The following is a 26,365-nucleotide window of genomic DNA, read 5'->3' as shown; positions in this document are numbered from 1 at the left end:
CTTTTGAGATTGATCCTTTATTGGAACTATTTTTTGTTTCAGGACCAGTGGTATGTGCAGATAAGAGGCACAGCAATGGGCTCTAACGTTGCCCCATCATATGCCAATCTCTTCATGAAAGAAATTGAGGAAAACTGTGTATATCAAAATGCACTATTCAGAAAGTATGGGGCCGTTTGGCTCCGCTACATTGATGATGTGTTTGGCATATGGTGGGGCAACGTGGAGTCCCTATTACAGTTTGTCAAAGAGCTCAATACAGAGGTAAAAGGTTTAGAGTTTACTGTAAATTACAGTGAGGAGCATGTGGCCTTTCTGGACACGAAAGTCATTAAAGCAGGTAGACTCCTTGAGTTTGATTTACACTGTAAAGAAACAGATAAGAATAACCTACTTCTGTATAATAGCTTTCACCCCAGGAATTTGATAGAGTCACTCCCAAGGAGTCAGTTTCTCAGAGTCGAGAGAATTGTGAGTACTAATGACACGAAGTCACACAGATTTAAAGAAATGAAGGAAAAATTTATCAACAGGGGATACCCAAATAAACTATTGGACAATACTTTATCCAAATTGGATAAAACTATGGGTAAGAGTACAGAGAAGAACAGGGATAGAATGGTTTTTGTGAGCCAATATAATCCTCTTAGTAACAAAATAGCAAAATTGATACGCCAGAATTGGCATATTTTGGAGGAATGCAACAAGGGAGTGGTACAATTCAAAGAACCTCCACTCATGGCCTATAAAAGAGTCAAGAGCCTTAGGGATCAACTGGTAAAGACAGATGTGGGGACCAAGGATAAAATACAACAGACTCTTACAGGTAAAAAGAGAGTAGGTACTTTCCCCTGCTACAATTGCATGAGCTGTCATTCGATCATTAAAGGAGAAAATTTCCATCACCCACAGAGTGGTAGGAAATATACGATTAAAGGTTTTTATACCTGTGAGACAACTCATTTAATTTACCTCATTAAATGCCCGTGTTCTCTGGTTTATATTGGCAAGACTACCCGCAAGGCTCGTGACCGTATGAGCCAACACAGATCAAACATTAGGTGCAAAAATAAAGAGGCTCCTGTCTCAAGTCATTTTCTGGAAAAAGGTCACAGTGTTAGCCAGATGAGGTGGCAGATCATAGACCATGTGGGCCCTAATAGAAATGGTATGGATAGGGAACGCCTCCTGCAACAAAGGGAAATGTGGTGGATACACCAACTTGCCACATTACAACCTAGGGGTCTCAATAGAGACTATGATCTCTCCTGTTTTTTCTAAACATAATATTGTAGTTTTTGATAACTAGATTTAGGTACATAATGAGTCTGACACTCTATATTATCTTATAAAGTTATTTTGCCTGTTATTAACTCTTATGATATCCCTAATTGATTTAGAAGATCAGTAAGTTAGTGCACAATTTGTCAAGTACAGGTAGAACATAAAATGCAACAATGTATAATTATTCTGCATCCATACTGTGTATTGTTTTTAAATAGGTGGTCAGTATTCTGTATTATACATTAAACCACATAGACCTAGTGTAATGGTCACAGATGACCACTAGGGGGAGATATTTCCCCAAGATAGGGGCATTTTGGCGCCTTGTGAAGGGTATTTAAATGTTGGTGTGTTGATTATTTAAAATATAGCATGAGGAAGGGGCTGTGACCCCGAAACGTTGCTAAATAAAAATTGCCTTTTTACATTTTTGGAGTGCTGGAGTACTGTTTTGTATTTGCTGATTGCTGGAGGGCTGTGGCAGTGCCCTTGGTCTCCTGTGCACCCATACCTCTGTGCTGTGCTCTCCTTTGGACTATGCACACAGTCAAGACATCCAGTGCCTGAAGCAGCAAAGCAACCCCAAAACATCAGTAAGCCTCCACCATGTTTGACTGTTAGGACTGTATTCTTTTCTTTAAAAGCCTCATTTCTTTTTTCTTTACCAAAAAGCTGTAATTTTGTTTAGTCTGTATATAGGACCCCCAAGTGAATTAATACTTGAATTGCTGGCTCTATGCCTCGAGAATAATTATTTTTGTTCAGAAAAGACCTTCTATATCCAAATATCAGACTCTGCGATGGGGTTGAATGTGGCCCCTTTATTTGCAAACCTCTGCATGGTATTTTATGAAACAGAGGTTATGAAGGTCTTTGAACTTCAAAAAATTGTTTATTATTGTCGTTACATTCACAGTCTGTTGCTTATCTGGAGAGTCAGTGAGCAATCATGACAACAAGTCCAGTGAGTCTATGATTGATTTTCTTGATGTGAGAGTCTTCAAACAGAAAGATAAATTGGGTACCACTCACTTTCGAAAGGAGACAGATAGAAACTCTATCCTCCACGCTAACAGTAGTCTTCCTACATCCTTGGTTCGCAATATAACTAAGGCACAATACCAATATGTCATTGGAAATAATACAGATCCAGATCGTTGTACACAACAATTGGATGACACGACTATCAGATTCCTTGAACGCCAATATAAGATGAAAGATCTAAAGCCTTTGCGACAAGAAGCAGTAACTACCACTAGAAGTGATAGACAAGTTGAAGATGTCAACAATCTACGGATGTCATTTGTCACCACTTATTCACCATAAAAGAAAGATGTAACTAAAGAAATTGGGAGATCTATGGATATGGTTGAATCTGATCCCAATCTACCTTTCCGATATTGGGTACCACCTCATATTGCCTACAAAAGAGGGTGTAATTTAAGGGATCTTCAATTACGGACAGACGTTGAACCTGCAATAATAGATCACACATGGTTAGGTAGAAGAAAAAGAGGATGCTACAAATGCGTTAGTCATGTGACGTGCAACAGCATGCTCACAGGATCTATATTCCAACATCCATTTAAAACAAAGAAATATCAAATAATAGCTTTTTCGACGTGTACTACCACACACATTATATATTTATATATCTTTTGAATTGTTCATGTGGACTTTTCTATGTTGGCAAGACCATAGATGACACAAGAACAAGACTCGCTAACCATCGATCGTCTAAATGTACAGCCATAAGAATAAGGAAATCAGAACAATCTGTGGCTCGTCATTTTCTGGAAGCAGGGCACACATTGATAGACCTCAGGCTTATCATTATTGTCAGGAATGCCTTCCTGGTTCTATACATTTTCAACATCTTACTGTCTCTTTAAGATCCTTCAGCTTGTCAATCCCCCTCTCTATATAAACCTCACCTGCCCCTGTCTAATTGCTTGGTATTGATTGCAGTTGTACTCTCTACTCTGAGCCTCTACCGTGTGAACTCTGTTCACGCTGTTTCCTCTGTACAGAGCCTTTCCACAGATTTCAATTGTGAACGCTGTTCACTTTCTAACAGTGACCTACATTTTCTCAAGGCTTCAGCTGAGCTCGCCAGTTATCCACCTGTACTGCCTGTCGCGGCAGGCGCAGCTCCTCACAGCTGATTCTGACTGACATCTCTGAAACGGAACTCAGGACCCGGATAGCGGTGACGTCACACGCCAGCTTCACTATCTCCGGTCTCCATACCACTCGCCTCGATACTACAGCTGTTAGCAATCCCAAAGAAACAACAAGCCCTTCAGCTCAACGTGGTAAGCGGATGTTTCACTTTCTCATACTTGTCAAGTACTATTTCAATACTGAAAAGACAGACTTAACTTTTTGCTCATGTTACTCTGTTTTTCATTCATGTAATAATCTCAGTGTTAGCAACAGTCACTACCTAGTAATCACACCCTACACATGTCTGTGGTATAATTATCAACTCTCATCTAATGTGCAAACCAATCATATGCAAGTCTAGCATAAGATTACTGGAATCTCTCACGTTACTGTTATATTTGTCAGACAAATACTCTTAAGTCAGTATACTATATTGAAGGACCGTAAGTTAGTGGCCCTGCTGCACCTTTCAGTGCTGTTGTCACATGTGGCAGCTAAAGGGTTAAACACACTTACAAATCCTCTATAACAATTCCGCTAACTGATACAAGGGTTCTGCATTACTACTGTAGTAATTCATGTTGCTCCCACGTATCTCTCTGCTACAAAATTACAATTTTATTGCAAATCTCAGCAGCTGTGGTTTCTACTTTCATCATTTGTTTTAGATACCGAAGTGAGCCTGACAATTATAGACCATGTTCCCCCATTGAAGAGGGGTGGAGATAGAGAGAAACTCTTATTAAAAAGAGTTTTAAAAAGAGGCTTGTTGGATCTATGAATTAGGAACTGTATTCCCAAAAGGTCTCAACATACAGACAGAATAGCAACTCTTTTTGTAAATAAGAGCCATTAAGTTTGGATCCTGAATTTATAGCATCCCATATATCTTACTTACTGGGTATTTATTACTGATTCTTATGAGATTGTTGATGCAGTATGTTACAATACACCATTGGTCCCACTTACATGGTATTTAATACCATTTTTTGGTCCAATAGGTGTTACAAACAATGGTGCCGACACGTGTTATGAACAGTTGAGTTACCAACTGTCTCCTGGTGATTGGATACGCCCTTTGTGATACAAGTCACTTGAGCTTTAAACTAGTTATTAAATTAATTACTAATTATTATGCTTTAAATTATTTACTGACTATTGTATTTTATTTGGTTTTATTTGATTTTAATTTATGGTAAGCTACTATGGAGACTGGTGTTTAGTTTTGGCACAGTCACTATTATTATCAACATCAGTTTTATTTCTTTGTTTTTTACACTTTGCTCGGTTGTGAGTCATTTGGCATGTAATTTACTCTGTTGAATAAGGCAATCTGTTTATAGATAGTTTAGCAGTTTTTGTGGTATGTACTAAGGTGGTTATTATTTTTCCATCATTTACTCATGGGCTTATAGTTTTACGAACAGGATAGTCTCCTTTTTGCACAAGTTGAGCAGTGTTCTGTTTTAACTACAGTTTTTGCAACCCAAATATTGTTAATTTGTTCATTGTTAATTTCTTTCATGTAATTGGCAAGAGTCCATGAGCTAGGGATGTATGGGAAATACAATCCTACCAGGAGGGGCAAAGTTTCCCAAACCTCAAAATGCCTATAAATACACCCCTCACCACACCCACAATTCAGTTTTTACAAACTTTGCCTCCTCTGGAGGTGGTGAAGTAAGTTTGTGCTTGATTTCTTCTGTGATAAGCGCTTCTAAGCATTCTGAAGCCCAATTCCTCTCAGAGTACAGTGTTTGTCAGAGGGATGTGAAGCAGTGACGTGCAGTGATAGGAGGCAGGAGAGGCAGCGCCTCCCCTGTCAATTCATAAAAATAGAAAAGTTTTTAATAATTAATAAAAAAAAAAAGGTTGTGTGGATGTGCATTCACTTTTTTTGACAGATTGACCACGCCCCCACAGGTACCCCCACCCTCCTTCCTCCACTGGCGCATATCGATCCATGAATCCATCATGACATCCCTGTTGCGCAATTAAGGAGAGGCAGTGAGCCGTTCAGCTGCCCTCCATTGATTGCGCAACAGGGATGCTCCTGGGTTACTAACTCAATATATGAGCTAGCGCCACCCAGTGGTATCTTTTGTGGCCCATACTAAGCTCCATTTGAGGCGGCTCTCCAAACGCCTCTATGTCTGGAGCTAACACACAGCCAATCAGCACTGCCAGGGAGGCGTGCCGGACTGATACTGCCTGCAGTGCCTGGCGGGAATTTCAAGGTGAAGGAGGGAGCTGAGCTGCTGCCAACTTACATGTGTCATAGTGACCTGTGAGTGAGAGACTGGAGTCACGTATTGACACTAGTTGTAACAGCTTGCAGGAGAGAGAGTGGTAGGTGCCAGTTGTGGTTTTGCAGTATGCAGCTGCCCAGGACTGGCTCTGAGAAGAACGCAACTTACTCAGATGAAGAAGAGGAGCTGCTCAGCCTGCTGGGCCCTGCCAAGCCCCAGTGATTGCTACTGACTGGCTAGTAGAAGTGCCAGCTGCCAGAGAGTGGAGACCAGTGACGACCACACGACGACCACGACCAGTCACTCACCAGTGCCACTGACTGTCACAGTGGTGAGTCACTGAATGCCCTGGCCAGGAGGATGCCACCTGACGCCATGAAAACGGTAAGTTAAGTGTTTCATGGTGGCAGAGCTGAGAGCTCTTCATATTCCTGCTAGCCTTGCTTGGAAAGTTAGTGCCTGTAACTGCAGCTTTGCTTTTTACAATTAGCCTCGCTGGCTTCTATCAGGGAACAGACGAGTGGGGCAAGATATCCATGCAGCCTGTAGGAGCTAAATAGCGACTGCCTTATCCATCTGCTGATGAGATCTACAGAGTCTGAAGCTCACATCAGCAGATGGATAAGGCAGTGGCTGTGCAGAGAGAGCAACTGTTTTACTGCTGGATTGTAGGTGTCAGTAAAAACTACATTTAAATGTGCAGTTTTGCAGTCCCCTATAATTTCCTATGCTATTCTCCTGCATCTATAAGCATGTATTGTTCCCTGAAAAGGGATAGCAGGAAGTTAACAGCAACTGCCCACAAATGCTTGTATGCTAGTGCTACACAACTAGTAAATAAGAGAACATTTAGAGACAATAACATTACGTAAAATAAGGCTCTCAATTGGATGACATGGATGTCAATCATACTGATGGGCCAATCGTTACATGGGGTGGGCGTGTCAATCTCGGGACAGGACAGTCACATTGAAGTAGTAACTATCAATTGATACTGGAACTGTAGGTCTTCTAAGCAGTGCAATTTCAGATTTTTTTTTTTACACTAAGGTAATTTGATGCTTGTGCTAAAACTGTTTATATTAAATGTTTTTTTAATACTATTCTATTTTTAAAATAGTTTGACAAACTAGAGAATGTGAATGTCCAATGAAATCAGCTTTTGGTTTATTCACTGTGTTGCTAAGCTACAATTATACTTTAGTCATGCTGAATGTGCTTCACAAACATTTTGTTTGATATACAGACTGCTTAGAAAAAAAGATATATGACTTGTTTTTTCAATTTGCGGGCAAATTAGGCTCGCAATGGAGCAAAATGCTGTTATTTATTGCGTCATTCTTGGCATCAGAATTTTTTTGTTGCGAATGTGCGTCTGTAATGACGCAAGTTCGTCATTTCCTGTGTCTTAGTTGACGCTAGGTTGTTTGGCGTGAAATTGTGTTTTTTATGATGCGAGTTGCGTCATTTCTGGATGTTTTTTGGCGGCAAAAATAATCTTAGCTTCCTTTTGCATCATGCGTCATACTTGGCGCCAAAAAAATTGTTTTATTTTACCTCGCTTCCTATATGCTCTTTGCCTTCTTTATGCTCAGAGAGCTATGCTATTTGCTTTTTTGCCAATTTTAGCATTTGCCCATTCCTGAAACTGCTATATGTGGAAATAAGATATTTCTGTTTAAATGTTATATTTTCTCTTACATTTTACAAGATGTCTTAATCTGATCCTGTCTCAGAAGCTGCTGTAGGAACCATGCTGCCTGAACACAGTTCTACCAAAGCTAAGTGTATTTGTTGTAAGCTAGTGGAGATTATATCTCCAGCTGTAGTGTGTAACAGTTGTAATGATAAGCTTTTGCATGAAGAAAAGGTTTCTATTAATGCTAGTACAGTATCTGTTGTTCCTTCAACTTCTAAATACATGATATCCCTGTTGATATCAAAAATTATATTGCTGATGCGATACAGAAGGCTATGGCTGCTATACCACCTTCAAATAAATGTAAAAGGTCTTTTAAAACTTCTCATAATTCTGATGACATTTGTAATGACCAGCAACATACTGATATATCCTCCTCTGATGAGGATCTCTCTGATTCAGAAGATCCTACTTCAGACTGTGGGGACATTGACACTGATAAATCATCTTATCTTTTTAAGATTGAGAGTATTCGTCCTTTGTTAAAAGAAGTGTTGATAACTTTGGATATTGAGGAGTCTGGTCCTCTTTATAATAAATCCAGTAAACATTTAAATTCTGTCTATAAACCTCCTGTGACTACTCCTGAGGTTTTTCCTGTTCCTGATGCTATTTCTGATGTGATTGCTAAGGAATGGTCTAAGCCTGGTACTTCTTTTGTTCCTTCTTTAAGGTTTAAAAAGTTGTATCGTTTGCCAGTGGCTAAATTAGAGTTTTGAGAAAAAGTCCCTAAGGTTGATGGGGCTATTTCTACTCTTGCTAAACGTACTACTATTCCTATGGAAGATAGTACTTCTTTCAAGGATCCTTTAGATAGGAAAATTGAATCTTATCTAAGGAAAGCTTATTTGCATTCTGGCTATATTCTCAGACCTGCCATTTCTATGGCGGATGTTGCGGCTGCATCAACGTTTTGATTGGATAGCTTAGCACAATGGGAAAACGACTCTGATCTGCATAGCATTGTTCATTTGCTTCAACATGCTAATCATTTTATATGTGATTCTATTTTTGATATTATCAAGATTAATGTTAAATATATGTCTTTGGCTATTTTAGCTAGAAGAGCTTTATGGCTCAAATCATGGAATGCTGACATGGTATCTAAATCTAGGTTACTATATTTATCATTCCAGTGTAATAATTTGTTTGGTTACCAGTTGTATTATATTATTTCCACTATTACTGGGGGGAAGGGAGTTTTTTGCCTCAAGATAAAAAGTCTAAGGGCAAATCTAAAGCTTCTAATTGGTTTTGTTCCTTTCGTCAGAATAGAGAACAGAAAACCACTTCTTCCCCTAAGTATTCCTCAAGTTGGAATATTAGATTGAAATTATTTCAAGACATTTGGGCAGGTTCCATTTAGAATCATTGGATTCAGAATATTGTCTCTCACGGGTATTGAATAGGTTTCAGAATAAGACCTCCTGTGAGAAGATTTTTTTACTCTCATGTTCTAACACATCCTGTGAAAGTTCCAATTCTGGAACAGGGTCTGGGTTTTTATTCAAATCTATTCATTGTCCCGAAGAAGGAAAATTCTTTCAGACCAGTTCTGGATCTGAAGTTTTTGAATCAATTTGTAAGGGTCCCAACTTTCAAGATGGTGACTATAAGGACTATTCTGCCTTTTGTTCAGCAAGGTCATTATATCTATCGGTTTCTGAGTTTCTCTTTTCTAGACAAGCATTACCAATTTGTTGCTCTTTCATTTAGCCTAGCAACAGCTCCAAGAATCTTTTCGAAGGTATCTGTAATCAGAGAGCAGGGTATTGCTGTGTTTCCTTATTTGGACGATATCTTGGTACTGGCTCAATCTTTTCATTTAGCAGAATCTCACATGAATCAACTTGTGTTGTTTATTCAAAAACATGGTTGGAGGATCAATTTACCAAAGAGTTCCTTGATTCCTCAGACAAGGGTCACCTTTTTAGGTTTCCAGATAGATTGTGTCCATGACTCTGTCTTTAACAGACAAGAGACAAATGAAATTGTTTTCTGCTGTCGAAACCTTCAGTCTTGATCATTCCCTTCAGTGGCTATGTGCATGGAAGTTTTAGGCCTCATGACTGCAGCATTGGATGTGATCTCCTTTGCGCGTTTTCATATGCAGCTTTGCATGCTTAATCAATGGTGCAGGGATTGTACTCGGATATCACAGTTGATATACTTAAATCCCAACATTCAACTCTCTCTGTCCTGGTGGTTGGACCATCATTGGATTTTTTAAGGGGCCTCTTTTGTTCGTCCTTCCTGGATTGTGATTTCAACAGATGCAAGTCTCACAGGTTGGCGAGCTGTCTGGGGTTCTCTGACAGCACAAGGAGTTTGGAATCCTGAAGAGGCAAGGTTACCAATTAATATTTTAGAACTCTGTGCTATTTTCAGGGAGAGAATCATTCATTCGTTTTCAGACAGACAATATCACAACTGTGGCATATGTCAATCATCAAGGGGGGACTTGCAGTCCTTTAGTGATGAAAGAAGTATCTTGAATACTTACTTGGGCGGAATCCAACTCCTGTCTAATTTCTGCGATACATATCCCAGGTGTAGACATTTGGGAAGCAGATTATCTCAGTCGTCAGTCTTTACATCCAGGGGAGTGGTCTCTCCATCCAGATGTATTTTGTCAGATTGTACAGATGTGGGGTCTCCCCAAAATAGATCTGATGGGTTCCCATCTAAACAAGAAGCTTCCCAGGTACCTTTCCAGGTCCAGGGATCCTCAGGCGGAGATGGTGGATGCATTAGTAGTTCCTTGGTTTTACCAACCTGCTTACATTTTTCCACCTCTTGTTCTTCTTCCAAGGGTGATCTCCAAGATCATATTGTCAGGGTGCCAGGAATCAGACTGAGACGAGAAGTCATCAGCCCTAACATTCTTACTACCAGGCAGGTAGGAGACCACATAATTAAACCGAGACAAAAATAGCGCTCATCTGGCCTGTCAGGGAGACAAACGTTTTGCTTCAGATAGATAAGTTAAATTCTTGTTGTCAGTAAGAATGAGCACTGGCACGCTAGTGCCCTCAAGAAGATGCCTCCATTCCTTGAGTGCCAAAATTAGGGCCAGTAATTACCTGTCGCCAATTTCATAATTGCACTCTGCTGGAGACAATTTCTTAGAGAAGAAACCACATGGATGCAAGGAACCGTCAGGCATAAGACGTTGAGACAAGAGGGCACCTACTCCAGTCTCAGATGCATCGACCTCAAGAACGAAAGGCAGGACAGGGTTAGGATGAGCCAGAACTGGAGCGGCAGCAAAGGCAGTCTTAAGACTATCAAAGGTCTTAATGGCAGTAGGTGACCAATGGAGTGGATCATTCTCTTTACGGGTCATGTCTGTGATAGGTTTGACCAAGGAAGAAACGTTTTAATAAACTTTCTATAGTTATTGGCGAACCCCAAAAAACGTTGAATAGACCGAAGACCAACTTTGCAAGGCCACTGCAGAACTGCAGATAACTTATCATGATCCATGGAGAACCCTGCAATGGAGATAACATAACCTAGGAAGATTACTTGAGTCTGATGGAACTCACATTTCTCGAGTTTACAAAACAGGCCATTCTCACGTAGTCTCTAAAGAACCCGTGTAACATCAGAACGATAAGCCTCAAGTGTATGTGAGTATATGAGGATGTCGTCTAAGTACACCACAACACACTGTTGCAACATATCTCGTAGGACATCATTAATAAATTCCTGAAAAACAGCAGGAGCATTACATAGGCCAAAGGGCATTACAATATACTCATAATGCCCGCTCCAGGTGTTAAATGCTGTTTTCCATTCGTGGCCCTCCTTAATCCTAACGAGATTGTATGCTCCTCTCAAATCAAGTTTAGTAAAGACCGTAGCTCCCTTGAGGCGGTCAAAGAGTTCCGTAATGAGCGGAATAGGGTAAGCATTCTTAATGGTAAGGCGATTAAGACCCCTATAATCGATGCATGATCTTAACTCGCCACCCTTTTTCTTCACAAAGAAGAAGCCAGCCCCTGCAGGAGAGCAGGATTTGCTGATGATCCCCCGTGACAGTGCATCGGCAACATACTCCTCTATAGCACAATTCTCTGCAACAGACAGAGGGTACACCTGGCCCCGAGGAGGAATGGCTCCGGGTTGCAGGTCTATGGCACAAACGTATGACCGGTGAGGAGGCAACGTACCGGCACGCACCTTGTCAAAAACGTCTAGTAACTCTCGGTACTCCTCTGGCAATTGAGATACCGAAGAAGTGCACAAGACTTTAACTGGTTTCTGAAGACAAGTGGAAATACATTGCGGGGACCCCGACAAAATTTTGGACCTGTGCCAGTCGAGACTGGGATTGTGCTTTTGGAGCCAGGGATAACCCAGAACAACCGGAAAATGCAGAGAGTTTATCACCTGGAACTGGAGGGTTTCAAAATGGAGAGCCCCAACAGCCATGGACAACGGAGCAGTTTCGTGAGTAACGAGTGCGGGCTGAAGGGGCCTGCCATCAATGGCTTCAATAGCAAGCGGAACGAACCGAGGCAAAACAGGAATGGAGTGCTTTGATACAAAAGCAGTGTCAATGAAATAGCCCACAGCACCGGAGTCAACAAGATCCTGAGTGACTATGGAGGAGTCCACCCAGGAAAGGACAATCATGACCAAAGGTTTCTCCTTAAGCGGTTCCGGGGACGAGGATAAACCAGCCAAGGTCTGCCCCCGACAGGACCTTAGGTGTGAGCATTTCCCGGCCGTGTAGGACAAGACTTCAAAAGGTGTCCCTGTAACCCACAATAGAGGCAGAGCCCCTCCCTCCTCCTAAAGGCCCTCTCCGCCACAGAGAGATGCGTGAATCCCAACTTCATTGACTCAGCAGTACCTGGTGATTCGGGACCAGGCAAGAGCTGTGTCAGAGAGTAACGAGATGAGAAATCCCAACTTAGCTCTGTCAGAGGGACATCCCTGAGGTAACATCTCAAAGTAAATGCCCACCTGGTTCAAAAACCCTCTGCACTGAATAGGATCACCTCCATATCGCTGAGGTAGAGGTGCAGAACCGGACATGCTCCTGGTAGGCATAGGTGCAGCAGCGGAAACAGGAGCAGCCATAACTTGTGGGACACTTTGGTCCAAATGTGCAATTTGAGTCAGCAGGGTTTGCCGGGCTAGTGCAAATTGATCCAAGCTGTGATCCTGTACATCCATCCTGGAAATGATGGCAGGTAAAGGTGGATAATTAGCACCATCAGGATTCATGGCCTTTGCGTAATGTCAGGGTGCCAGGAATCAGACTGAGACGAGAAGTGCAAAAATAATAAAAAGTCCACAAGTGAAATAACAAGCCAGGAGTCAAAACCAGAGCTGGTAGTCAGACAAGCCAAGTCAGGAGCCAAAGCGAATAGTCAGATGAGCCGGAATCAGGAACAAGGAAAACAGCAGAGTCAGGAACAAGCCAGGGATCAGGAACCAGGAAGGACGTCAGGCAGCCAGGTAATACACAGGAACTCTCACAAACAGGTCTGAGACAACGCAAAGGCAAAGCATACTGAACAGAGGCCCTTTAAATAATAAGTGATGACATCACAATTCTGAGACTGCAACCTGTCTTACATGGATGATGCACACCAGTCTGGCCATAAAAGGAAGTGCAGGAAATGAGCAGCATCCCCCACAATGCACCATAGTCAGGAAGAGAGGTGAATAAAATGGCTGCCAGCAGCACACGGCAAACAAAACAGGGAAAAACCCTGACACATATTGAAACAATCGCATGTGTTTCTGATAGCACCAGCATGGCCTCACAAGGTTTTGGTATGCGGATCTTGTCTGGATGTCCAGTTGCCAACCTTGGCCACTTCCTTTAAGGCCTGACCTTCTGTCTCAAGGGCTGTTTTTCCATCAGGATCTCAAATCGCTAAATTTGAAGGTATGGAATTTGAACGCTTAGTACTTAGCCATAGAGGTTTCTCTGACTCAGTGATTAATATTATGCTACAGGCTCATAAGTCTGTTTCAAGGAAGATTTATTATCCGGTTTGGAAATCCTATATTTCTTCTATAAAGGTAAGACGAGTCCACGGATTCATCCTTTACTTGTGGGATATTATCCTTCCCTACAGGAAGTGGCAAAGAGCACCACAGCAGAGCTGTCTATATAGCTCCTCCCTTAGCTCCACCCCCAGTCATTCTCTTTGCCTACTCTAAGTACTAGGAAGGGTAAAGTGAAAGAGGTGATAAAATATTAGTTTTTAATTCTTCAATCAAAAGTTTGTTATTTTTAAATGGTACTGGTTTGTACTATTTACTCTCAGGCAGCAGATGGATGAAGACTGCTGCCTGGAGGATGATGATCTTAGCATTTGTAACTAAGGTCCATTGCTGTTCCCACAGAGGCTGAGGAGTACAGGAAACTTCAGTGTGAGGAACGGTTTCATGCTATGTAGCAATGAGGTATGTTCAGTCATATTTTTTTCTGGAGAGACTGTGTATTTCAGAAAGGCTGACATTATACCCAGGAGGGTAAGGGTAAGCAGTAATCCTAGAGCTAAAAGAAGTGCATTACTTAGCTTGCTTATGGGGCCAATTACATATATGGTTGACACTGAATGTAAAATGTTTGTGAGCAAACGTTTTTTGGATGGGAGTGCTTCAACGTTTTTGTGGGCAATAAACGTTTTGGGCAACTTTATTAGGGCACACATGGCTTATCTTTAGGGCCTTGGAACCCACATGGCTAGTTATAACCGCTCTGGTGCGGTTCTTTAAGGCTCAGGAAACATCTAGTGAGATGGGCGGGGCCTATTTTCGTGCCTCAGATGCGCAGTTAGTTTGTCAGCAAGCAGCAAGCTCTAACTCCTGAGGGCCCTGGTGTATGTTTTGGGCCAAATCGAAGCCTTTGCCCCACACTTTCGATCCCTGAGGGCAGGTAGGGCCACAGCAGGGCTGTGGCAAGGTGCTGAGGGGTCTTTTTCCGGATCTGGGACTATTTTCGATCCGGTTTGGACATTAAGATAAAAATTTGTGGTGCAATCTTAACTACCTATAGTGGGTCTACATACAAAATTTTGAAACATTTGGGGCATGTTTAGACTGTTTTGTAGAACGTGTATGCTTTTTTTTCTCTTAAAGGCGCAGTACCGTTTTTTAAGATTGTTATTTTTTTCACTAAATAAAGTGTTTTCATTCTTGTTTGTAGTCATTACTAGCCTGTTCAACATGTCTGACATTGAGGAAAGTCAATGTTTAATATGTTTAGAAGCCATTGTGGAACCTTCACTTAGAATGTGTCCCTCATGCACTGAAAGGTCAATAAATTGTAAAGAACATATTTTAGCTTCTAAAAGTATGTCGCAGGATGATTCTCAGTCAGAAGAGAATCAGGTTTTACCATCTAATTTTCCCCAAGTGTCACAACCGTTAACGCCCGCACAAGCGACGCCAAGTACTTCTAGTGCATCTAATTCTTTCACCCTGCAAGATATGGCCGCAGTTATGAATACTACCCTCACAGAGGTTTTATCTAAGCTGCCTGGGTTGCAGGGGAAGCGCAGTAGGTCTGGTGTGAGAACTAACGCTGAGCCCTCTGACGCTTTATTAGCCATATCCGATGTACCCTCACAATGTTCTGAAGTGAGGGATTTGCTGGCTGAGGGAAAGATTTCTGATTCAGGAAATATGTTCCCTCAGACAGATTCAGATATGACGGCTTTTAAATTTAAACTAGAACACCTCCGCTTATTGCTCAGGGAGGTTTTAGCGACTCTGGATGATTGTGACCCTATTGTAGTTCCAGAAAAATTGTGTAAAATGGGCAGATTCCTAGAGGTTCCTGCCTACACTGATGTTTTTCCGGTCCCTAAGAGGATTTTGGAAATTGTTACTAAGGAGTGGGATAGACCAGGTATTCCGTTCGCTCCCCCTCCTACTTTTAAGAAAATGTTTCCCATATCTGATGCCATGCGGGACTCGTGGAGGGAGCTATTTCTACCCTGGCTAAACGTACAACTATACCTATCGAGGACAGTTTTGCTTTCAAAGATCCTATGGATAAAAAATTAGAGGGTCTTCTGAAGAAAATATTTGTTCACCAAGGTTTTCTTCTCCAACCTATAGCGGGCATTGTTCCTGTAACTACTGCAGCGTCCTTTTGGTTCGAGGCTCTGGAAGAGGGTCTTCAGGTTGAGACCCCATTAGATGATATTCTGGATAGAATTAGGGCTCTCAAGCTAGCTAATTCTTTCATTACCAATGCCGCTTTTCAATTGGCTAAATTCAGGTTTTGCCATTTTAGCGTGTAGAGCGTTATGACTTAAGTCCTGGTCTGCTGATGTGTCATCAAAGGCTAAGCTTTTAGCCATCCCTTTCAAGGGTAAGACCCTATTCGGGCCTGAACTGAAAGAGATCATTTCAGACATCACTGGAGGGAAAGGCCATGCTCTTCCTCAGGATAAGACGAATAAGATGAGGACCAAACAAAATAATTTTCGTTCCTTTTGGAACTTCAAAGGTGGTCCCTCTACCTCTTCCCCTGCTGCAAAGCAAGAGGGGAATTTTGCTCAATCCAAGTCAGTCTGGAGACCTAACCAGACTTGGAACAAGGGTAAACAGGCCAAGAAGCCTGCTGTTGCCACCAAGACAGCATGAAGGGGTAGCCCCTGATCCGGGACCGGATCTAGCAGGGGGCAGACTTTCTCTCTTCGCTCAGGCTTGGGCAAGAGACGTTCAGGACTCCTGGGCTTTCAAAATAGTAACCCAGGGGTATCTTCTAGAGTTCAAAGATTCTCCCCCAAGGAGGAGATTCCATCTTTCTCAATTGTCTATAAACCAGACAAAAAGAGAGGCGTTCTTACGTTGTGTAGAAGACCTATTTTCCATGGGAGTGATCTGCCCAGTTCCGGAAACAGAACAGGGGCAAGGGTTCTACTCCAATCTGTTTGTAGTTCCCAAAAAAGAGGGAACTTTCAAACCAATTTTGGATCTCAAGATCCTAAACAAATTCCTCAGAGTCCCATCCTTCAAGATGGAGACCATTCGGACTATTTTGCCAATGATCCAGGAGGATCAATATATGACCACCGTGGACTTAAAGGATGCGTATCTACACATTCCTATCCACAAAGATCATCCCCAGTTCCTCAGGTTCGCCTTTCTGGACAAGCATTACCAGTTTGTGGCTCTTCCCTTCGGGTTGGCCACAGCTCCCAGAATTTTCACAAAGGTGCTATGGTCCCTTCTGGCGGTTCTAAGGCCGCGGGGCATAGCAGTGGCGCCTTATCTGGACGATATCTTAATTCAGGCGTCATCTTACCAACTAGCCAAGTCTCACACGGACATTGTGTTGGCTTTTCTAAGATCTCACGGGTGGAAGGTGAACGTAAAAAAGAGTTCACTTATTCCTTTCACAAGAGTCCCATTCCTGGAAAAGATTTTAACCACCTGCCGAGCTCTTCATTCCATTCCTCGGCCGTCAGTGGCTCAGTGTATGGAGGTAATCGGACTAATGGTAGCGGCAATGGACATAGTTCCGTTTGCTCGCTTGCATCTCAGACCACTGCAACTATACATGCTCAAACAGTGGAATGGGGATTATGCAGATTTGTCTCCTCAGATAAATCTGGATCAAAAGACCAGAGACTCTCTTCTTTGGTGGTTGTCACAGGATCATCTGTCCCAGGGAATGTGTTTCCGCAGGCCAGCGTGGGTCATAGTGACGACGGACGCAAGCCTATTGGGCTGGGGTGCAGTCTGGAATTCCCTGAAAGCTCAGGGTTTGTGGACTCAGGAGGAGGCTCTCCTCCCGATAAATATTCTAGAACTGAAAGCGATATTCAACGCGCTTCAGGCGTGGCCTCAGTTGGTTTCGGCCAGATTCATAAGATTCCAGTCGGACAATATCACGACTGTAGCATATATCAATCATCACGGTGGAACAAAGAGTTCTCTAGCGAATATAGAGGCTACCTAAATAATTTGATGGGCAGAGACTCACTCTTGCCATCTATCAGCAATCTATATCCCAGGAGTGGAGAACTGGGAAGCGGATCTTCTAAGTCGTCAGACTTTTCATCCGGGGGAGTGGGAGCTCCATCCGGAGGTGTTTGCACAATTGATTCAGCAATGGGGCACACCAGAATTGGATCTGATGGCGTCTCGTCAGAACGCCAAACTTCCTTGTTACGGGTCCAGGTCAAGGGATCCTCAGGCAGTACTGATAGATGCTGTAGCAGTACCCTGGTCGTTCAACCTGGCTTATGTGTTTCCACCATTTCCTCTCCTTCCTCGTTTGATTGCCAGAATCAAACAGGAGAAAGCTTCAGTGATTTTGATAGCACCTGCATGGCCACGCAGGACTTGGTATGCTGACCTGGTGGACATGTCATCTCTTCCACCATGGACTCTGACATTGAGACAGGACCTTCTGATTCAAGGTCCGTTCCAGCATCCAAATCTAGTTTCTCTGCGGCTGACTGCTTGGAGATTGAACGCTTGATTTTATCCAAGCGTGGTTTTTCTGAGTCGGTCATAGATACCTTGATTCAGGCTCGAAAGCCTGTCACCAGGAAAATTTATCATAAGATATGGCGTAAATATCTTTATTGGTGCTAATCCAAAGGCTACTCATGGAGTAAGATCAGGATTCCTAGGATTTTGTCCTTTCTCCAAGAAGGATTGGAGAAGGGGCTATCAGCTAGTTCCTTAAAGGGACATATATCTGCTTTATCAATTCTACTGCACAAGCGTCTGGCAGATGTTCCAGATTTTCAGTCGTTCTGTCAGGCTTTAGTTAGAATCAAGTCTGTGTTTAAACCTGTTGCTCCGCCATGGAGTTTGAATTTAGTTCTTAAAGTTCTTCAAGGGGTTCCGTTTGAACCTATGCATTCCATAGATATTAAGTTTCTATCTTGGAAAGTTCTGTTTTTAGTTGCTATCTCTTCGGCTCGAAGAGTTTCTGAACTATCTGCATTGCAATGCGACTCGCCTTATCTTGTTTTCCATGCTGATAAGGTGGTTTTGCGTACCAAACCTGGATTCCTTCCTAAGGTTGTTACTAATAGGAATATCAATCAGGAAATTGTTGTTCCTTCTCTGTGTCCTAATCCTTCCTCTAAGAAGGAGCGTCTGTTGCACAACTTGGACGTGGTTCGTGCTTTGAAGTTTGACTTGCAAGCGACCAAAGATTTCCGTCAAACATCTTCTTTGTTTGTTGTCTATTCTGGAAAACGTAGAGGTCAAAAAGCTACGGCTACCTCTCTTTCTTTTTGGCTGAAAAACATCATCCGTTTGGCATACGAGACTGCTGGACAGCAGCCTCCTGAAAGGATTACAGCTCACTCTAGTAGAGCGGTGGCTTCCACATGGGCTTTTAAAAATGATGCTTCTGTTGAACAGATTTGTAAGGCTGCGACTTGGTCTTCGCTTAATACCTTTTCTAAATTTTACAAATTTGATACTTTTGCTTCTTCAGAGGCTATTTTTGGGAGAAAGGTTCTTCAAGCAGTGGTGCCTTCTGTTTAACCATCTGTCTTGTCCCTCCCGTTCATCCGTGTCCTGTAGCTTTGGTATTGTATCCCACAAGTAAAGGATGAATCCGTGGACTTACCTTTATAGAAGAGAACTAAATTTATGCTTACCTCATAAATTGATTTCTTCTATGGTAAGACGAGTCCACGGCCCGCCCTGTCATTTTAAGACAGATTGTATTTTTTTATTTAAACTCAGTCACCTCTGCACCTTGTAGTTTCTCCTTTTTCTTCCTGTACCTTCGGTCGAATGACTGGGGGGTGGAGCTAAGGGAGGAGCTATATAGACAGCTTTGCTGTGGTGCTCTTTGCCACTTCCTGTAGGGAAGGATAATATCCCACAAGTAAAGGATGAATCCGTGGACTCGTCTTACCATAGAAGAAAACAATTTATCAGGTAAGCATAAATTTAGTTTTCATGGTGTTTTTCTCATAAATTCTCTTGGCATTCTTTTAGGATTCCTAGAATTTTACAGTTTCTTCAGGATGGTTTGGATAAAGGTTTGTCTGCAAGTACCTTGAAGGGACAAATCTCTGCTCTTTCTGTTTTATTTCATAGAAAGATTGCTAAACTTCCTGATATTGACTGTTTTGTTCAGGCTTTGGTTTGTATCAAGCCTGTTGTTAAATCAATCTCTTCTCCTTGGAGTCTTAATTTGGTTCTAAAGGCTTTGCAGGCTCCTCCTTTTGAGCCTATGCATTCTTTGGGTATTGAACTACTTTCTTGGAAAGTGTTGTTTCTTTTGGCTATTTCTTCAGCTAGCAGAGTTTCCGAATTGTCTGCTCTCTCTTGTGAGTCTCCTTTTCTGATTTTCCATCAGGATAAGGCTGTTTTGCGGACTTTGTTTAAATTTCTTCCTAAGGTTGTGAATTCTTACAACATTAGTAGGGAAATTGTTGTTCCTTCCTTGTGTCCTAATCCTAAGAATACTCTTGAAAGATCTTTACATTCTTTGGATGTTGTAAGAGCTTTGAAATATTATGTTGAAGCTACTAAACATTTCAGGAAGACTTCTAGTCTATTTGTTGTTTTTTCTGGTCCTAGGAAAGGTTAGAAAGCCTCTGCCATTTCTTTGGCATTTTGGTTAAAGCTTTTGATTCACAAGGCTTATTTGGAGGTGGGACAGTCTCTGCCTCAGAGAATTACAGCTCATTCTACTAGATCAGTCGCCACTTCTTGGGCTTTTAAGAATGAAGCTTCGGTTGATCAGATTTGCAAAGCAGCAACTTGGTCTTCTTTGCATACATTTACTAAATTTTAAACCCGGTGTAATAGACCTTTTTCACAGCAGACATTTTGACATGAAATAGTACATAAAAACATGTATACGCATACACATACATAAATACACATATATAATATAAAGCAGTACATAGCTGTTTCAGTTTTATTTTGAAATGTTATTAGCAACGAAGGAACTGATGTACTTAGTTTACTAAATTTATGTTTCAGCTATTTGATATATGCAACTGTTACTTATGATTAAATAAATTGGCACTACCATAATAAAAATAAATATACAGAAACAAGTACACACAGATTACGGACATTCAGAGCAGAAGCTGCAGTAGTCACATTTATTTTGAAGGAGGCTAAACAGTGAAGACACGCATGTTCTACTGCTAAAATACATTGGTAACTAGAAAACCTACAACAGTTATCAAAATAAAATAACAATTGTAAAAGAAATAATAAAAATACATTAAAAGATAAATGGAAAACAAGAAAAAAGCTTGGTCTTAAAGGGACAGTAAAGTCAAAATGATTCAGATAGAGAATGCAATTTTAAATAACTTTCCAATATACTTCTATCAAAATTGCTTTGTTCGTTTGGTATCCTTTGTTGAAGACTGAACTTGCATAGGCTGATAGGAGCTTAGGAGTGTGTATGTATCTACAGGAGTCTATAGCAGCAGTGTTTTTATCTATATAAAATATGGTTATAAACAATTTTGCAAACACTGCTGCCAGATGATTAACAGCATGTGCACTTTCCTTAGCTCACCTAGAATTACTCTTTGCAACACAATTGCAAGAGAACTAAGCAAAATTAATAATTGAAGTAAATTGGAAAGTTGTTTAAAATTGTATTCCCAATTTTGACTTTACTGTCCCTTTAAATACTTCGAGCTGAGAAGCAGTATGCACCTGATACAGCTACAGTGCCAATGAAAACTAGAGAAATTAAGACTGCAGATGGAAAATACAATTGCCTTGACAAAATACAGGGGAAAATAAATATCATGTTAAATAAGAGAGCAAAATCACTTAGCTGCCAACTGCTGGGAAGCAGCAAAGAAAAGAGGAAGTGGAGACATTGGTCCTTGAGTGTGCTACATAGTGCTCTGATCTTATTGGCTGTTCATTTTGTCCGGCTATGATGTCACTCTGGGCTCCATTTATTAAGCAGCGGAGACCCATCGTTTCCGGCTCGCCTAAAACGGAAGTTAAAAAGCAGTGGTCATAAGACCGTTGCTCCTTAACCTGTTTGCCACCTTTTAGGGGGCGGACTGAAATCATCCTGATATGATACGATCGGAATGATTGACAGCCCCTGCTAGCGACTGATTAGCTCCCAGTGAGCAGGGGTTGCATTGCACAAGCATTTCACTAAAAATGCTTGTGCAATGTTAAATGCAGACAGAGTATGCTATAGTGAATCATGTCCGCTCAACATATGATAAATCTACCCCTCTGTCTTTGCTGCTGTTGGGGTTCCATAGAGAATTTTATGCAAAGTATAAAGCCTCCTGACTTGCAATAAAATCTACAAATTTCACATAGGGAAAATACAAATTATTAACTAAATTAGAGTACAAGGGGCATAGTTATCAAGGTGCGAGCGGACATGATACGATGTAGCGTATCATGTCCGCTGCACATCGATAAATGCTGACAGCATATGCTGTCACCATCTTTCATTGCACAAGCAGTTCACTAGAACTGCTTGTGCAATACCACCCCCTGCAGATTCATGGCCAATCGGCCGCTAGCAAGGGGTGTCAGCGGGTTGATTTCTGTCTGCAGCCTCAGAGCAGGCGGTCAAGTTCAGATCTTGATAATTCGGCCCCTAAGAGTACAATATTACATATATGAAATGAAGATTTGACATGTAAAAAAGGGAGGAAAATGAGCAGATAAATAAGGGAGCCTTGGAGACTGTAAACACGTTTGGGCAAAGGGAGATCCTATGAAATAAGGAAGGGCTGGCTTCCGTAGCACTGACCCATCCCAGGAAGATAATTATACAGGAAGAAATGTTTGTACTGATAAATACGGTGAAATAAATTCAGTAGTTTACTTACATTGACAAGAAGTCTTGCAGTCTCCTTCACAGTACGAGTACGATCCTGTTATAAAAAAAAAAACAAAAAAAAAACATTTCAAATAAAGATATCAATTATTGAATTTAAATTGATATGACATATCAAGAAATGGAGTGAAATATGAATACTAAATGCCAGTATGGTATTGGCTCATATTAACATTTTAAGTATAAACATTTTATGAAACAATTTCTAAGTTTTTTTCCCACAGTTATGAATATTTTATATTTAGGTTGACAGAATGGCCTTTTACAATTGAATTATGCAACATCTCTTCCTTCACCTATTGCTTTTTTCCTTTCTTACATTTCTATTTTCTGGACCTTGAACTACCCCATCATAAAACATATTAAACTTAATAAGGGATGCATTATTATAATGAAATATAGCTAGTTACACGTGGATCTGCAAGAAAAATGGTTCCAAAAGCTGTATCTTTTGTATAAAATGGCAGAGAATAAAGGTGAACTTTCTTTAAAGGGACATTAAACAATAAATAAATGCTAGATAGAATGATGCATTCAAAGAAAAGATCAGTTTGAGAATAACATGTAGAAGTATTTTTTACAGTTTCATTAGCTGTTTAAATATTGAAAAAATAAGTGTAAAGTTTTAGTGTCTATAAAACAGTGGGAGCTGCCATGTTGTAATAGGGTTACCTTCTCTGCTGTGGCCAATAAGGGACAGTTATAGGTCACTAGAGTGTGCAGCCAATGGCTTTGTTTAATATAACAGTGTTCTGCACTTCCATTTCTGATAAGAACTGCAAAGCTCACAACTTCAGAATAGAATTACAGGAAAAGGGACAAACTAAATAATTAAAGTATATTGCAGAGTTTTTTTTTATATATATACAATTTATCATTTTATATTACTATCTATAAGTGTTTAATGTCCCTTTAAGTTTTATACACAGAGGTTTGCAGATGGAAAGTATTGCATATTTAAGCACTAATTATAATAAAACATATGATACATATATATGTGATACTATAGTCCTGATATTTAAAGGTTCTCCAGCTTGAAGAGAAATTACAGTCAGTCTTTACAGGGACCAAGCTCACTGAATATTCAAAATAAAAAGGGCGTAACTATCCAGCACTAAGCAAGCTCTCTTATTTCTGTATATGAAGCAGAGACAAGCCCAGTCCAATATAGCACTGCGTGATATGAACATTTTTTTATACTTAAACTTTGTGCTTTGTATTTTATATTACTATACATTTCATATTGGGTCCTTTCATTATTATTGCATTTTTCTAGCAATAATTTTATACATTCTGATGATGCTTTGAAAGTTTCTGTGTGACTTTAACCTGGGATCATACTTTGTATATTTGTGTGTATCTTTTTACACTTTGTATTTTCTTCATTGTAAATAAAATAAAACTGACACTTTGATAAAGTGGAAGGAACATGGCAGTTCCCTGGGTTAAACAGGGGAGGTCCAGGGTTTGTCTAAAGCTCTCTCACAAGTCTTGTGAAATTTAAATTAAATTTAAATTAAAGTATTTTAAACAAGCTGATTTCACTGATTTGTCTCGCCAGCTAAGTTTGCTCAACATTCACAATAAACTTATTCTTATTTTAACAAACAGACAATTAATCTAATCTAAAATATAGACACAGCAAGTTAAATTTTAGGGAAAACATTTCAGTTTAATTTGAAAGTGATGCAAACTGAGCCTTTTTTTTCAGCCCCAGGGGATCTCTGGTTACATTATCTCTCATATGTCATATTTTGAATCCCAGAGAGCTTCATTACTTCTATGGAAGGCATCTCTCATCTGGGATTTCCAGGTTTCACCCCTATTTCTTAGAAAATTCAGTGAGTTCTGCCCCTGTAAAGATGCTAGACAATGTTTGATTACTGGCCCATAGAAAGTAATGACGCTCTCTAGGAAACCGAAGCTGACAGTTTTTCTGTTTTAATTTAAATAAAAGACATTCAAAGTGCAATCTATATTATAAAAGATACACATAAATATACAAAGTATGAGCCTAACTTGTTAAAGTTACACAATAACTGTGAAGGCATAATCCGAATTGTAAAATCATAATCCTAAATACACTGCTGTATACAAAATAAAAAGTATAAATGTAATAATATTTTATCTGATGTGTAAAGTTTTGAATATCAGGGCCTTTATATCAGGGTACATTCACCCCTTATTTAAATGCACACATTTCCCAAAGAGAGGATGATACCAAATGTTTCCCACATTAATTCAAATGACAACGCTCAAAAGAAACAAAGGCAGATATATGGGGCCCCCATTTACTATCTAATGGACGGACAAGGTTCCCAGCTAGTGAACTTGTCTGCCTTCACGGCACCCATGAAAGACATAAATGGCTTGTAATGACCACCCTTATGGCAACAGTTATGACAGTTAAAAGAGCAGCAGCAGAAAAAAAATCTAAATCTAATTTGAGGAAATATATGCCTTGTAAATTAGTTAATTTACTGGAGATCATTTGTAGAAGATATCTCAGGAAATAGAACAATCTATAAAGAAAATACAAGATAGATTTGATTAAACAAGGAAATAGCAAAAATAAGAAATTACCTTCAAAAGAAAAGCAACATGATTAATCAAACAACTGACCAACTGAAAACAACTGAAGGTATCCTTTGTTGAAGAAATAGGGGATCCAAGGCGAACAGTCACCTGTCTACCATTGGAACAAGCAGCACAATTATGCAAAAATCAGACAACACTCACCACATACACCCCCCTGCAAGCACCCACTAGCACTTTCCCCTAGCACCCACTCACCAGCACTCATCCCTAGCACCCACTCACCAGAACTCATCCCTAGCACCCACTCACCAATACTTACCCTTGCACTCACTCACCAGCACCCACCCATAGCACTCACAAGCATTTACCCCTATATCCCACTCACCAACCCTCACCCCTTGCACTCATGCACATATTACTCCAACACATAACACCCATGCACAACACTAGTACACAGTACCCTCTCTCCCACACAACATCCACTCACCCATAACCCACCTATCAACTCCACAAAGCCCACTCAACTCAGCATCACTCGCATCCCACGCACTAACTCACAATCCATCATGCACAACATAAAATACTCATCTGACACCCTCCTCAGTCTTAGGAACACCGCCTCACTACTAATTACCACCATATAAACAATACTACAAAAAGAACAACTTCTAAACACTAACTTGCCACCACCTATTCAAAACAGGACTGCACCACCCCCAGCACAACACCTATTATGTACCCTGCTCAACACCAGATCAGCAGTCAAGCACAAACACAAAATCCACAACTTCATCAGTCAATACAACACAGACTGTCTCTTCATCACAGAGAGCTGGCTAACACCTGACTGTAACACCATTCTAGCAGAACTAGTACCTGAGAACTACTTCATCCTGACAGAGCACAGAGTCGGACAAAGAGGAGGTAGCCTAGCAGTGATCTAAAATCACATCTCATCCTCACTTAACCAACCCTACAGAGCACACTGCCATTCATAGAAACACTCACACTGCAACTCCAAACAACACCCCAAAACACCATCCACATACTACTATGTTACAGACCACCAGGGCCAAAGACACACTTCCTCACTCCTTTCACTGAATTCATCTCCACACACACCTTAAAAACCAAAAACCTCCTGTTACTCTGGGACTTCAACCTCTGGGCCAACTTCCTCCAGGACCCCATCACCACCACCTGCATCAGCGAACTGGAAGCACTAGGTCTGCAGCAACTGCTCCCACCCACATTTCTGGTCACTTTGACCTCATCTTCAAACAGAACATCGACATCAACACTCTGGACAACATGCCCCTGCCATGGACTGACCACCACTCTATCAAATTCAAAATAACTACAGACATCTTTTGCTGGTTCAACGACTCCTTTACATCACTGAAACAAGAATGCAGAAGAGCGGAAGCAGTCTGGAGAAGGAACCCAACCACAGACAACCACACAAACTACAAATCAGTCACTCATAAATACCACAAAGCCATCTTCTCAAACATAATCTCAAAAGCCATAAACCGCCCCACAAGTTCTTCAAACTAGTCGCACAGACTATGAACCCCATCTGTCTTTAGCCACCAGCAAACAAAACACAATAAT

The 26,365-nt window shown here is 40.9% G+C and overlaps 1 protein-coding gene across 1 annotated transcript in view; it reads right to left on the bottom strand.

Annotated features, from left to right (window-relative positions):
• Nucleotides 1–26,365, bottom strand: part of LOC128655901 (fucolectin) — a 177,002-nt gene that overhangs the window by 84,034 nt on the left and 66,603 nt on the right. Inside the window, exon 3 of the mRNA XM_053709490.1 lies at nt 22,206–22,250. Coding sequence (XP_053565465.1) covers nt 22,206–22,250 — 45 coding nt within the window. The remainder of the gene's footprint in view (nt 1–22,205; nt 22,251–26,365) is intronic.

The sequence above is a fragment of the Bombina bombina genome, chromosome 4 (genome assembly GCF_027579735.1).
Source record: "Bombina bombina isolate aBomBom1 chromosome 4, aBomBom1.pri, whole genome shotgun sequence".
Classification (NCBI taxonomy): Eukaryota; Metazoa; Chordata; class Amphibia; order Anura; family Bombinatoridae; genus Bombina; species Bombina bombina.
This window is presented reverse-complemented; position numbering and strand designations above follow the sequence as displayed.